The sequence below is a fragment of the Enhydra lutris genome, unplaced genomic scaffold, assembly GCF_002288905.1.
Source record: "Enhydra lutris kenyoni isolate GAN:26980312 unplaced genomic scaffold, ASM228890v2 scaffoldscaffold31, whole genome shotgun sequence".
Taxonomy (NCBI): Eukaryota; Metazoa; Chordata; class Mammalia; order Carnivora; family Mustelidae; genus Enhydra; species Enhydra lutris.
The window spans coordinates 13,593,015-13,608,719 of NW_019154115.1; the positions used below are offsets into that span (position 1 = coordinate 13,593,015).

The 15,705-nt window shown below is 36.3% G+C and overlaps 1 protein-coding gene across 2 annotated transcripts in view; it reads right to left on the reverse strand.

Annotated features, from left to right (window-relative positions):
• Nucleotides 1-253: 253 nt before the first annotated feature.
• LOC111153230 (interactor of little elongation complex ELL subunit 2) overlaps nt 254-15,705 on the reverse strand; it is a 63,613-nt gene continuing 48,161 nt past the window's right edge. For both annotated transcript variants that reach the window (XM_022512128.1, XM_022512127.1), the window contains exons 13-16: nt 10,367-10,451; nt 8,968-9,018; nt 5,359-5,617; nt 254-1,355 (exon numbers count right to left, since the gene is read on the reverse strand). In XM_022512128.1, the coding sequence (XP_022367836.1) occupies nt 1,233-1,355; nt 5,359-5,617; nt 8,968-9,018; nt 10,367-10,451 (518 nt within the window). In that variant the 3' untranslated portion in view covers nt 254-1,232. The remainder of the gene's footprint in view (nt 1,356-5,358; nt 5,618-8,967; nt 9,019-10,366; nt 10,452-15,705) is intronic.

Genomic DNA, 15,705 nt, shown 5'->3' on the forward strand with positions numbered 1-15,705 from the left:
CCAAAAACATGGGGTGCTTAGATGGCTCAGTCATTTAAGCAGCTGCCTTCAGCTCAGGTCATGATCCCAGGTTCCTGGGATCGAGTCCCACATCGGGCTCCCTGCTCAGTGGGGAGCCTGCTTCTCCCTCTCCCTCTGCCTGCCACTCTGCCTACTTGTGCTGTCAAATAAATAAATAAAATCTTTTAAAAAAAATTCCAAAAACAAAGAAGTTACTACTTTGGATAACAAAATTTATATTTTACAAATGATGCACATATTTCTGAAACTTTTAATCCACATTAAAGGACAGAGAGACACAAATTAAATAAGTCCATTTCTTCTTAAGTCCAAATTGGCTACAGCAACATCAGGTGATAACAACTTTTCCAAATTGATCTATGTGGTCCTAGGAAATTTAATCAGTATAGATGAGAAAAAATAACTTATGTTTTTATCACACATTAACCTTTTCAGTTGAAATAATGAGATTTTTCTGGAAAACACTCTCATCTCTGCTTTGAGTAGCATATTTCAACACTCAGTTGAAATTTGTGCCAAGAGATAGGGGATCTATCCCCAAACCTACAACACCACAGGAGGTTTGTCTTTTTAAAAACAAACTGATGGTTGACCAACAAGGAACTGTTAACTTGTGACTTTTCAGAAGCATGTATTTTTTATTTTTAATCTTAATTTTTGGCTTTTGCAATGGAATTTCATCAAGTTTTTAAAGATAGCTTTATTAACTTGCAACAATCATTTTAAAATAGTATATAAAAACTGTCACAATGGGTCAGAAGCAAGGTTTACACTGGCTCTAAATTAACCCTGACAGTGGCAAGATTCAACTTTTTGAGCCAATCTCAACAGACTGGTGATATAGTTCAAATTATTAACATAACACACAATGATAAATATTCCTCTTGAAAAAAAAACAAATTATTTTCCTATTTACAGTTTTTGGAAAAGGTCTACTATAAAAATATTTCTCTTCTCTGTTTCCCTGCCATGATAATGTTAAAACATATCCAGATTCTCCTCAAACATCAACCGTTAAAAGTATAACATTCCATTTTAGCTGAAACATTCCTTCACATAGCCATTTTTTCAAGGCACTCTAAGAACTTTCAAGGACACTAAAATAAAAATGTTCATCTTGTCCACTGATCTTCTAGACATATTTCCCCTCAAACTTTTCTAATTTGAACATTGTTACAACTAGTTTTTCTTCATTTTCTATGGTAGAGTCCTTAAGTTATTTTTCTTTTATTTGGAGCTTCTCCTTCATTTTCAACTTGCTGAATAGGCAGACTTTTGGTTTCCATGGAAACTGGATTCCTGCGGCTGCGTGTAGGCATTCTTGTTCCACCAACCTAAGAGATGAAGCAAAGAATGGTTTAACATGTTTACAAAATATTTATATACAGTTAACTCTGCTCTGTATTATTTATATATGTACTAATTACCTTGCAACTCGTCCTTTATATGTTTTTAATCTCTAGCTATCTGGCTGCTTCTAAACAAGATTTAATCTGACACAGTTTAAGGTACTAAACTTTCAAACAGCAATCAGGGAAGGAAGAGGTAAGGGTAGATAGAAGCAGGGGAAAACCACTCTTTGTGTTAAATCTGGAAGAGGCTGCAATGTTAAGTTAGAAAATGATGGAAGGACAGTACTTTTGAGCAATGTGTTTGCAATAATGACACTGAAAGGCAAGAGAAAGCAAGAAATGAAAAATACAAAGGGAGAGAAAGGAAATACAAGAAACAGGTCAGAGGTGGTAAAGAGGGAGAAAAAAATTACAGAATTGGAGAAAGGGACAAAGAGTAAGACAGACGAGTCTATAGGGAAAGAGGGGGGAAAATAAATGAAAAACAGGAAAGCAAAAGAGAAAATAACTCAAGTAAAAAGGAAAAGTTGAGGGACTAAAAGAGAAGATTCTTGCAAGAAAGAAAGAGAAAGGGGGAGGAAAAAACTGGAAGGAGGCTACAGAGGAAAAAAGGAAGAGAAGTGGGAGGAAGAAAGTTTGTTAGGGTGCTGGTTCTATCTTAATATCGACTTCTCCTCAGCACAAGTAGGTGCCCACCCTCACTTTCTAGCCCACACAGACTACAGAAATGGGAAGGCATATTCTTAGGATACAATCCCTTGCTAACTGTAGTCCTACTGAAGATGAGATCTGGAAATTCTGTCATCTCTTTGGCCACTGAGAGCAGACAGTTTTTTAAAAGGGGTAATGGATAAAGTCAGCCTTTGGAGAGAATGGCCAAAGCTGTACAGCCTAAAACCATTTGCCCAGAACCTGTCCATTTCTGCCTCTATTTTCCCCGGCCACCTTGCACCCTTTGTTTCTTTACATCCTGTCTACTGAATTACAGACCTGATGGTGATGGGTGATATTGCTACTCCAAACACATTCATATTTCCTAATATATCAGACATATTATTAGCATTGCTCCACCGGGCTACTGGCTCACTAAGAATGAATCAGACTCCAGCTTCCCTAACCTAATATGTTATCTCTTCAGAGGCATTTTTTGGTTTACGATCAGGTGACCATAAAGGAAAAAGTCCAGCTGGGATTTGAGTGTGCCAGTGTGTTTGTCTGAATCTGATGAACTTTTCTAACACACTAATTAGAAAAAAGCTGTGATTTTTAGATTATCTATACTACTGCCCACTCAGCTGGTATCTAACATTAGATTACACTGACCACCCTGATTGTATCTATTTTATCGCTGAGGAAAGCATTTTGAAGCTTCCATTGTAAGATTCTGTGTGTGTGTGTGTGTGTGTGTGTGTGTGTGTGTGTGTGTAAAATGAATGTTTATTATAGAAGTTGTAGACGGAGAGAAGGGACTGGCACAGAGACTTTGCAAAAGGACTGGAAGTGGAAGAAGTCAAAAGTAGCAAAGGAAACAAATGAGATTCTCCTATTAATCTCTTCTCCCTGCAGCAGGAGGCAGACACGGACTCTATTAGGGTGTCTCTCAGGGTTAGTACCTAAGGCACTACACAAAGATGAGAAATGAGTTCAAGTGGACAGGATCTAAAGGATTGTATCAGAGGCAGATACATTTGTTTTATGAGTTGTTTTTTTAAAAGATTTTATTTAGAGACAGAGACAGAGACAGCAAGAGAGGGAACACAAGCAGAGGGAGTGGGAGAGGGAGAACCAGGCTTCATGCTGAGCAGGGAGCGCGATGTGGGGCTTGATCCCAGGACCCTGTGATCATGACTTGAGCCAAAGGCAGACAGGCGCTTAATGACTGAGCCACCCAGGTGCCCCTGTTATATGAGTTTTGACACCATGAAATATGTGGATGATTTTTGTTTCATATAGGGTCCTACTTGCTCAGGTTTCCTGAAACTTCAGTCTTTTCCTACTGCTGCTAAGGCTAGAAACCCTATCTTGTGCTTACCCTGACTGGACTAGAAAGTCCCATTCCCATGGCCTAGCTAGGAGGAAGTAAGGGAGGAAGGTTGGGTAATTCTCACCAAACGTAGGGCTAGATTGTACGGAGGTATGTAAGAGATCACCAAAAACTTTCAAGGGCTTAAAAACATACCAAACCAAACATTAATTATCTACCCATTTACTCTACCTAACAGCTGGGTCTTAGATAATTTCACTAAGGATCTGTCTCTGTCACTGAAAGTGTGAAGTGTCTTAAAAAATACAAGTCAGCAACTGCTCAGTGGCATACATATAATTGAATTGTTTGATTTCGTATTTATGTGGCCAAACCCTGAACATATGGCATTGTATCAAAGTATTAAACCAAAAAGGAGTAAGTCATCCTCATACAGAATTATATGTCACAGGAAATAGACCATAACCAGAATTTCTTAAAAAAAAATTTTTTTTTAAAGATTTTTATTTATTTAAGAGAGAGAGAGTGAAAGAAAGCACAAGCAAGGGGAGCAGCTGGTAGAGGGAGAAGTGGCTCCCAGCTGAGCAGGGAGCCCAATGCAGGACTCGATCCCAGGACCCTGGGATCATGACCTGAGCCAAACGCAGACACTTAACCAACTGAGCCACCCAGGTGCCCTGCAGAATTTCTAAATTAAAAATAAATCATTATCCTAGAAAGAACATAAATCTTTCAAAAGTAGTTTTCAATTATTATATTTAAGTTAGTGAAAAAAACTTTGCCTTAATAAGTTATAATAATTACTACTCAAATGAAATTTAAACTGGAAATAACCAACCAGAACAGTAGATAAGATGGTCTAAAATATTAACAACTTCATCCACTCTTTCATTTGTAGCAACTAGTTAACCATATATATTCTAATGGCCAAAGTTAGCTAAGAATGTGCAAGGAGTTCTCATTTCTAAAAAGAACCTCCCAAACAGTAACATTAAAGAACTGAAAAACGTAAACAACTTCATTCAAGGTAAATTATTTAAAAAGTCCTCAATATTTGCATTCCAGCTATTTCTAAAAGGACTTGAAAACATTTATGGATTAATATAACACAGAAAGAAAAAAAAGAACAAAAGATATCCACAGGATACACGACTGACAGATGTTCTGGGACACACTTATTGAGAAGATTATGGAAGTCAGACAATAATTTTGACTCCAAGATTTTTGGCAGCCCAGAAGGAAAATACACTTAGTTTTTACTTCCTGAACACTCAGATTCATTTGTATAGAACAAAACTTTTCCTACAGCTAAACCTCAAATGGAATTATCTTACATGATATAAAGAATGAGTGACGTGGTGAAGAGTATCTCTAGCCACGGCTTTACAAAGTTTCAGACAGGGAAAAACCATTCAACTGGTATTTCTGGGAAGGATTCAATAAAGAGAGTAATGTTAATTATAACTCAATAAATACTGAGTTATACAATACTTAGCAAGCAATTTAGTCCTTAACAGTTTATTGTACATTTAATAAGGTACTGCATTCACTAATTACTAACACTTACTTTTTAATTTTTCTATATCCTACTTATCAATTTTTAATTGTATCATCATAATGTTATGGTAAGTATTCTTCTGCAAATTGCCTCAAATATTTAATGAAATGAAACAGTACACATAAGTAAAAATCACAAAAAAATATTACTTTGCTCTTCCCAAGAACACAGGGATTCAACTCTGTGGATGTATTACTCATGCTCCCACTGGGGAAGCTAATAGAATTTTCTTTAGTTGACTTATAAACATTACAAAAACAGAAACTTCCACCGACAATGACTGGATCCAGTAAAGCATACAACTTTATCCACCCTTCTTATGGATACAGTTTTTAGGTGATGATGTGATTAAGGTGGATATGAAGTTGAAATATTATATTGTCAATGACAGAGATGAATAATTAACAACCTAATGGAACATTTAACTGCAAAAAAGATCTTACCTTTTGTTGTGGTGTAGGACCTAGTGATTTAGGCGGAAAAGTACAAGGTATTCTTCCATGATGGATATGATATGGTAATAATAGACTGGGATCTAAAGGGACCCAGGGAACTGAGAGACTGGAAGGCACACCAGGAAGGCTGCAATGTGTTTTATGTAAATTGTAGGCTGTCCTAGTAACTTTTCCATCAGAGGTCTTGTAGATCAGGAGCGAAGAATCTTCTGCTGCATGAGACAGCAAGTAGGAACCCTCCTGCAAGCTAAATCATATAAAGAAATTTCAACTCACTGGCTCATGGTGTCAATTTCAACAGTATTTTCTTATCATGATCTATTAGCAAAATCAAAAACAATTATGGGAATGGAATGCCACCTCTAAAAATATTTTATGAGCAAACGAGATTTAAGAAGTCTTATTTTTAACAATTTTCATGATTTTTAGGCAACTGATTTTAATTTAAAAGTTCAGGATACATAATTACTTTTTTTACTATTATCTCAGTCAATTTCTAAGTAGTCAGTAATTTATGGGAAACAAATAGTCTGTTAATTCTCTGATCCACACACAACGTATACTGAAAAGCATCTCATGAGTGTACCTACACATATTCCTATACAGACCATTTTAATCCATTCAACAAACATAGCTCTTGCTTTGTATCCAGTAACAGAGAGATTAAGAGATATAAAAGGGAATGTGGCACATTCACTACACTTAGCTTAAAATAAAGTAGAAGAAAAAAATGGATCACAATACAAGGTCCTATGAGAATAATAATAACAATAGCAGCTGATAGGTACTGAATCGTTATCATGACCTTACTATCATACTGCTTATATCCATTTTATTATTAAATCCTCTACAACAAATCTTCAAGGCACAATATTAATAATTCACCCCATATTACAGGTTAATAGAAATTAGAGATACTAAACAATTTGCCCAAATTTCTAAGTGTAGGGCTTAGCTATAAACTCAGGTAGTTCAATCTACAGGCCATACCCTTAATCACGATCCTCTACTGTTATAATAATCACTTCTGTCAAATATCATATCTACCTTTTCCTTTTCTCCTTACAAAGGTTTAAGGAATTCAGTGTATCAACATAAAGAGCTAAAAGGACAGGATTAATATTTTGTGCTTTCATGGGATTTTACATTCCTCTAGCTCAAAGGTGCCAAGAAAAACCTCAGTTCTTTCCCATATCATTTAAAGTAAGGATTAATCACACTTCAGTTATACCCATCTGCCTACAAGCCTGGTAAGTGACATTTCCATTAATTTTTTTTTTAAGCAGAAAAGTAATAGGTGTACACAAAAGAAGTTCAGAGAATTACTGTTACATTCTGGAGAACTTTCTTTTTGGAACAACCACTTTCATATTTTCATATAAGGAAATGAGTAATAATGAATTTGGTAGTAGGAATAAAAAACATTTCAAAGATTGAGCTTTTATTGATGAAAATCACATTTTAACTACCTTTACTAAAAATGAAGAAAGCTCTGGTTTACAGAGAATTCATGGAGAAGGAGAAACTTCAAGGAAGAGTATTTTAGAAGTGCCATTATAGTGCAAAGTACATGGATGGATACTAACTATGGTGGGCAGAATAATGATCTTCCAAAGATGCCCGGATACTAAACCCTAGAACCTGTAAATACGTTACATTATATGGCAAAGGGGTTAAAATGGAATTCCTAACCTGCTGATTTTAAAATGGTAAGATTTTCCTGGATTATCTCAGTGGGCCCACTATAATCATGAGAGTCCCTCAATGTAGAAGAGGGAAGCAGAGAGGAGATATAACTATGAAAGGAGTTAGAACAATGTGAGTGATGTGAGGATTCAAAGTGCTTCTGAAACTTTGAAAAAGGAAGAGTGCCACAAGCCACGGAATGCAGATGGCCTATAAACTTTACAGAAGTCAAGAAAAGAGACCATACCCAGAGCCTACAGAAAAAAAAAAAAAAAAAAAAAAAAAAATTCAGTCCCACTGACACAGTGCTTTCAACCCAGGAGACCTATTACACTTACAGAATTGAAAGATAATAAATTTGGGTTGTTTTAAAACAACAATTTTATAGTAATTTGCTATCGTTGCAGTAGAAAATGAACATACAAACTAAGATATTGATAATAAGATCTCAAAAAGCATTTAACAAATTTCAAGTGTAAGTACTGTGCTCCACATGAAGAACATGATATACAAAATAGAATTTCTGCCACAGAATCACTGAACTGAAAAGTACCTAGGGAATCAATGAACTCAACACCATCATTTTATAAAGAAGGAAATGAACATCTAGTTGCATCACAGGTAGGAGAGTTAGAACTTTGAGATTTTTCACATTTATTTCAGATTCTTGAATTGTTTTTTAGTTTTTCTTTTAGTAAGGGTATAACAGAAGGAGTACAAAAGTTCACATAATAAAACAGGCGCCTGTAAATAAATAAAATCTTAAAAAATAAAATAAAATAAAATAAATAAAACAGGCGCCTGGGTGGCTCAGTGGGTTAAAGCCTCTGCCTTCAGCTCCGGTCATGATCTCGGGATCCTGGGATCGAGGCCCCTGTCCGGCTCTCTGCTCAGCGGGGAGCCTGCTTCCCCCTCCTCCTCTGCCTGCCTCTCTGCCTACTTGTGATCTGTCAAATAAATAAATAAAATCTTTAAAAAAAAATAAAACAGTCTGATAAATCACCAGATGGAGAATCCATATTCTAAGATTTCTCATGGACTTAATGATTTTGAACACTAGCTCTATGTTGCTTTCTTATCCTGAAAATGTAAACAATATATCTATGCTAGGCTCCATAATGGCCCCCAGGATATCCACATCCTAATCTCCAGAACTTTTGAATGTTTAATGGCTTTCCAAATGTGATTAAGGTACAATATGATAAAGGAAGCAGAAATTTGAGTAATATGCTTTGAAGATGGAGAGAGGCCACAAGTCAAGAGATACAGGTTAGCCACTAAAAGGTGAAAATCATGGGATGCCTGGGTGGCTCAGTTGGTTAAGCAGCTGCCTTCGGCTCAGGTCATGATCCCAGCGTCCTGGGATCGAGTCCCACATCGGGCTCCTTGCTCTGCGGGGAGCCTGCTTCTCCCTCTGCCTCTGCCTACCACTCTGTCTGCCTGTGCTCACGCTCTCTCTCTCTAACAAATAAATAAATAAAATCTTTAAAAAAAAAAAAAGGTGAAAATCAGGACAAGGAAATGACTGCTCCCTTAGAGTCTCCAAAAATAATCAGCCCTGCTAACACAAATTTAGTCTAGTGAAAATGATTTCGGATTTCTGACCTCCAAAACTGAAAAAGAATAAGTCTGTGCTGTTTTAGGCCCGTAAGTTTGTGGTAATTTGTTACAATGCCAATTGGAAACCAATACAACAGAGGCTTACAGAAAAAATGTTTAATTGCAAGCAAGTCAGATACTACCTTATTATCTTCTTATTTATATCTTCACAATTTCAACCTTGACAAAAGAGAATAAATCTTGCATTTCTGGGTTACATTCTACGACCCCTAGTAACATATATTCAAATTTTCTATGAATTCTCACCCAAGAAATCACATATATCAATGCAGAAGGTCCAAAAAAACTTACCTACTCAATTTCTTCAGAATGTGTTGGAGGATGTTAAATAAATTTGAAATCCTATTAAACAGAAGAAATTCTTGTAAAATTAAATAACAAAAAAATTATTCTTAACAATTATAGCTCCTCAGGAAAAGAAATACTCTAACAAAACAAAAAAAAAAAAAAAAAAAAAAAAAAAAAAAGAAAGAGAAAACAGAATACCAAAATCATTTGATTAAATTATTGTTTACTTAATTTTTGCCACTTCTTGATTTCTCTTCAATATCATAAAGTACTTGGTCTGTGTAAATCAGAGCAGTTGTAAAGAGATCACTATTTTATATTCAAATTATAAACTTTTAAAAAATGTTCAAGAAGTCTTTAGCAGAACTAATCTGTGGAAGAGTTTGCCTTTTAGAGATGGTGGTGAATTAGCTTCCAAAGAAACTGAGAGGTATTTTAAATGTGTGATACCAGAGAAGCCACTGATTGGTGGCAGGATAGTTAAAGGGAAATGAAATATATTTCTTTAGTATCTATTCTACCTGAAATTCATTCCCCCTACAATTTATTTAAAAATGGGTTTCACTGAGAAAGGTGGGACAGGCAGTGAGTAATGCACAGAAAAGCTTTTTTAATTCATGTAAAGAAAAACTTACTCTTCAAAGGAGGCAGTCCTTATAATAGAAGTGGACATTTTAAGAACAAGCAGAGAATTCAGCTTGAACCTGAGACCTTCAAAAACTGTGTCAAGCCCCAAAGCTGGAACTATGCAAGCAGTCTAAGGATAACTGCTCGTTCTAATCATGAATCAAACTTACTACCAGCCACTCTAGCTCAGCTGTGTGCTCTGGAGCAAGTCACTTTAAGTCCCAGTTTTCCCCACACATAAAATAGGGATAATACTCCCACCAGTACTTTCACAGAAAGCTGTCAGTTACAAATTAGATAATGTTTGTATGTTATTTTCCTTTGTATTTAGGTATTTGGAGTCCAGAGACCAAGAAACTAATTTCAGTATGATGTATAGTAACATGTGGCACAGGGGAAACTTTTAGAAGTTAGGATGTCTAAATGATGGTATACAATCCTTAGAGCTAAGAGTCTATATCACTGTCCTATTCTTTCCCATCCCTGCAAAGGAGTGCTCCCATGCACCTCCCAGATGGTGGGCTACTACTCTTGCTCTAGCCTCCTTTGTCTGAAGTAGAAAGAATGGTATCACTGGAATTTGATTTAATTTGAAAAGGGACATGATTAATATAGATGGATCACAAACTGGGCTAGAGGAAGCCTCAGTGTATAAAAGGATTAAAAGTCTTGAGAAAATAAATGATTTAAACTTAACAAATATTTAGAAAAAAACAAAAATTAGTGATTACATCAGCAAATTTTAAAAATCCCACCACAAAGTAAACTTTCTTACTTGAGTGCTGAAAGTTTTTCTTTTAATTCTTCTGAGGTAATTTCTTCTAACAGAAAAAGTTTTGAAGTAAATGCATCGATATGCCCTAAAATAAAATATCAAACTTAAAAAGAACAATTGCAGTATTTGGGGGGAAGAAAAGGTTATACAGTCTTCTTAAAGATGTTTTTACAAAATTGTAACAACCTCAAAGGAACTTTACATTCTAAAAAGAGGAAAATTATACAATTTATTAAGTTTATTAAGTAAAGTTGTATTTTACTTATTTTTCTAAAAGATTTTATTTATTTGAGAGAGAGTAAGTGGGGGTGGGGGCAGAGGGAAAAGGAGAGGGAGAATTTCAAGCAGATTTTGTGCTAAGCGCAGACCCTGAGACACGGCTCAATCTCACAACCCGGAGATCATGACCTAGGTGATACCAACAGTCAGATGCTCAACCGACTGAGCCACCCAGCTGCCCCAAAACTGTATTTTAAAATGACACAAAAAGGGGCGCCTGGGTGGCTCGGTGGGTTAAAGCCTCTGCCTTCGGCTCAGGTCATGATCCCAGGGTCCTGGGATCGAGCCCTGCATCGGGCTCTCTGCTCACCAGGGAGCCTGCTTCCCTTCCTCTCTCTCTGCCTGCCTCTCTGCCTATTTGTGATCTTTGTCTGTCAAATAAATAAGTAAAATCTTTAAAAAAAATTTTAAATAAAAAAAAAATAAAATGACACAAAAGTATTAGTTCCAAAATATTTGCTGAATATGGAAAAGTTTATACACGTGCACACCAAAAAATAATCTGTAAGAGCCGAATTAAAGAACAACTGTTAAAATACTGGTGTATCTGTTTCCTATTAGTTTAAATTGCATTTTCATAGAGATGACATTTTTAGAGAAATGTGTACTTATTACCGACAAAAATGGACAGTCCAATTTATAGTATGGGTATGCTCTACATATACCTAAGACACACTTGGTTCTTTTTTTTTAAGATTTATTTATTTATTTTAGGGAGAGAGAGAGGGAGAGGGAGAGCACGCATGACCAGGGGGAGGGGCAGAGGGAGGGAAAGAAACCTGAAGCAGACTCCCTGCTGAGAGGGGAGCCTGACACAGGGCTCAATCCCAGGACCCCAAGATCATGACCTGAGCTTAATCAAGAGTCAGCTGCTTAGCCAACTGAGCTACCCAGGCATTCCCACACCTGGTTAAGATAAAAATTAGATTATAAAAATCACGCTTAATTATTTAAAATAACCAAGATATGGAAACAACCTAAGTGTCTAACAACAGAGGAATGTATAAAGAAGATGTGGTGTATATATACAATAGAATATTACTCAGCCAAAAGAAAGAAGGAAATTCTGCTTTTTATAACAACAAAGACTTAAGGGCATTATGCTAAATGAAATAAGACAGATAAAGAAAATATTACATGGTATCACTGACACGTGGAATCTAAAAATAAAAGTCAAACTCATAGAAATAGAGTAGAAAAGTGGTTCCCAAAGCCTAGGGGAGGAAGGAATAGAGAGAGGTGGTAAAAGGGTACAAGCTTTCAGCCATACAAGAGTCTGAGATTCTAATGTATAATATGGTGACTACAGAAGATAACACTATATTGTATGACTGAAATTTGCCAAGCGAGAATGTAAATGTTCTCATTGAAAAAAAAGGAAAAACATAAATGTGTGGGGATGGAGGTATTAATTACCTGGATGGGAGGAATCATTTCACAATGTATATGTCTATCAAATCATCATGATGTACACTTTAAATATCTTACAATTTGATCTGTTAATTATACCACAATAAAGCTCAAAAAGAAAATCCAGCTTTTAATTAAAGCACACAAGATTCCACACGGTTTAAAAAAAAAGTGCTTGGGGCACCTGGGTGGCTCAGTGGGTTAAAGCCTCTGCCTTCGGCTCAGGTCATGATCCCAGGGTCCTGGGATGGAGCCCCACATCTGGCTCTCTGCTCAGCAGGGAGCCTGCTTCCCTTCCTCTCTCTGCCTGCCTCTCTGCCTACTTGTGATCTCTGTGAAATAAATAAATAAAATCTTAAAAAAAAAAAGTGCTTAAAGTCTTACTTCCTTACAAATATGACATAATTCTAGAATTCCAAGAAACAAAGTAGCAAAGGTTGACACTTCCATTTTAAAAAGTAATGTGTATGTACTACAGCAACATAGGTTAAGACAGGACACTTGGGCCTTGAAATATACTGAGGAAGAATGATATAAAAGACAGCCCTACATTAAATGTTATATAATCAAGTCAATACAAAAAACAGACTTAAAAACATCAATTAGTATGACAAGAGTATAACACTTACCAACGCTGAAATAATACCATTTTTTGTTTTTATTTTTGAACTTGCAATATTTAGTTATCAAAACACATTACCTGTGAAGCTGATCCTAATCACTGGGACAACAAAAATGCACATAATATCTCATTTTCATATAAAGCCCCGTTTTGTTGGCTTTTAAACCATAAAAAGAATTAGAAACATTTTTACAAGATGCTTTTCTTTAAAACAACAAATCTATTTTTCCCATGCCTACTTGTTATTTCCTATGCCAAGTTTTAGTTTCACCTCTACATTTCTAACACTCATTATACAGTGACATTTCTAATAACAAAGACATATTTTAATGCTTTAATAACTGTAGAAAGGGAATATTAAATACAATAAAACATATTTAGACATTTACTAAATATGCCTTTGAGGAGATTAACAAGTCTTAGCTTTTTAAAGAAATCTCAATAAAAAATATGTATTATGGTATATGTCAAATATGGTCAGCCAAAAATAACTATGTAGAGAATGCCATACTAAGTTCTATGAGGCTTACTTCCTCAAGGAGTAAACAATTCTCTCAATATTGGAGCATTTTCACCTGGGGGCGGGCCTTAGATGACTCATATGTGTGTTGAGGTATTTATCTCCCCGGCCCTTGGGCAGCTGAGAAAGTTTGGGATGGAAAGTTTCCCGGCCACTGCCCTTCAGCCATGAGCAATGTCTTTTGTATATCAGTGTGCTATCCAAGTATTTTTTGTGTGTCAGGTTGAGAAACTGCTTTACAGAGTACAAATAAAGCCTTTATATAATACAATTAAAGGCTTTATATACATGTATCCAATCATAATACACACATATATACATATCAACAGGTAGTTCTTGCTTTGCATGCAGTATGGGATGATAAAAATAATCATACAAGCCGAAACCATGCAAGCGATTTTAATGATCAATGTGAAAAATTACAATTGTTCCATAACCTTTAAAATTTTTTGTCAAGGGACACCTGGGTGGCTCAGTGAGTTAAGTGTCTGACTCGTGATTTCAGCTCAGGTCATGATCTCATGGGTCAGGAGATCAAGCCCCATATCAGGCTATGCACTCAGTGGGGAGTCTCATTGAGATTTTCTCTCTCCTTTTCCCTCTGCTACTCCCCCGACTTGTGCACATGTGTGTGTACTCTCTTTCTCTCTCAAATAAATAAATAAATAAATAAATAAATCTTAAAAACATTTTTTTGGTTGGGGCAGCTGAAAGGTGCAATTAGTTAAGCCTCCAACTATTGGTTTCGGCTCAGGTCCTGATCTCGATCTTGGGATTGTGAGATAGAGTCCCTGTTGGGCTCCGCACTCAGGAGTCTGCTTAAGAGAGTCTTACTCTCTCTCCTCTGCCACCCCGCACACCCCATGCTCTTTCTCTAAAATAAACAGATAAATAAATCTGAAAAAATTTTTTTGTCAGGAGTGCCTGGGTGGCTCAGTTGTTAAGCATCTGCCTTCAGTTCAGGTCATGATCCCAGTGTCCTGGGATCGAGCCCTGCATCGGGCTCCCTGCTCAGTGGGAAGCCTGCCTCTCTCTTTCTCTCCAGCCCCCTGCTTGTGGCTTGTGTTCCCTCTTTCACTGCCTCTCTGTCAAATAAATAAATAAAATCTTAAAAAAAATTTTTTTGTCAAAACATTATGAATTCTCCAACATTGTAAATGTACAGGGAAATGAAAAAAAAGCAAAACTAATATTTATTTAGTATATTATAAAACACTAAAAACACTGAAAATTGAAGTATTTTATTTCTTTATAAAAAAACTTATCAAGAGCAGTTTGAACACGGGTTGTCACCTTCTTCTGGAACAGCTTATGATAGGAAGCAAGCATCTTTTCTATGCCATGGACTGTCACACTCCTTTCTAAGTTGGGATCAGCTTCCAACATTATATCCTTTGTGCTTTATTATTATTCTTTAAAGATTTTATTTATTTATTTATTTGACAGAGAGAGAGAGAGAGAGAGAGAGAGAGCGAGAGAGCGAGCACAGGCAGGGGGAGCAGCAGAGAGTGGGAGAAGCAGGCTCTCCTGCTCAGCTCAGATGCACTGGATCCTAGGACCCCGAGATCATGACCTGAACCAAAGGCAGATGTTTAACCGACTGAGCCACTCAGGAGCACCTCCTTTGGGCTTTAATTGTCAGGAAATATCTCTAAGAGTTCTTTTCATGTAAAATCTTATGCAGGTATCACTTTTTCATCCTTTACATAACAACCACTTTCCTCATTTATGTCCCTAAGTTTGCCTTCACTAAATTCCTGTGGCAGCATATCTAGAGTCTCTTGAACATCAACAACATCAACGTTCCTACTGTCAGCTGTTTTTCCCATAATTTCATTTATGTTCAATTCGAATTTTACTTCCTGCAGTATCACTTTTTATTTCTTTGCTGCGCTTTAATCACTGTGTGCCAACTCTTTGATTATCCACTTTTATAAAATTACACGAGTTTTATCAGTGGGAGACAGGGACGGAACACAAATATACACTTTTTTTGTTTATGAACTCAGTAACAGGTGACCACTGACAGAGTTTGGAAAATGGGACATGACTGGTCATGATGTCCATCTGTTATTTATGTAGTGATATGTGGACTGAAGAGTCAGCTGTGAAGTCCATACTTTATGAAATTAGTCATAGTACTCTGTAGTAACTGAAACTCAGAACTGTGCAAAAGCAAGGCTGGTCTTATGTCAACTATATAGAACTGATATATATTAAAGGATTAGAAGGCAGATGAAGTTGCGATAAGATTCCTTTGGGAATTTTCTTGGAAAATGGGACATGACTGGTCATGATGTCCATCTGTTATTTATGTAGTGATATGTGGACTGAAGAGTCAGCTGTGAAGTCCATACTTTATGAAATTAGTCATAGTACTCTGTAGTAACTGAAACTCAGAACTGTGCAAAAGCAAGGCTGGTCTTATGTCAACTATATAGAACTGATATATATTAAAGGATTAGAAGGCAGATGAAGTTGCGATAAGATTCCTTTGGGAATTTTCTT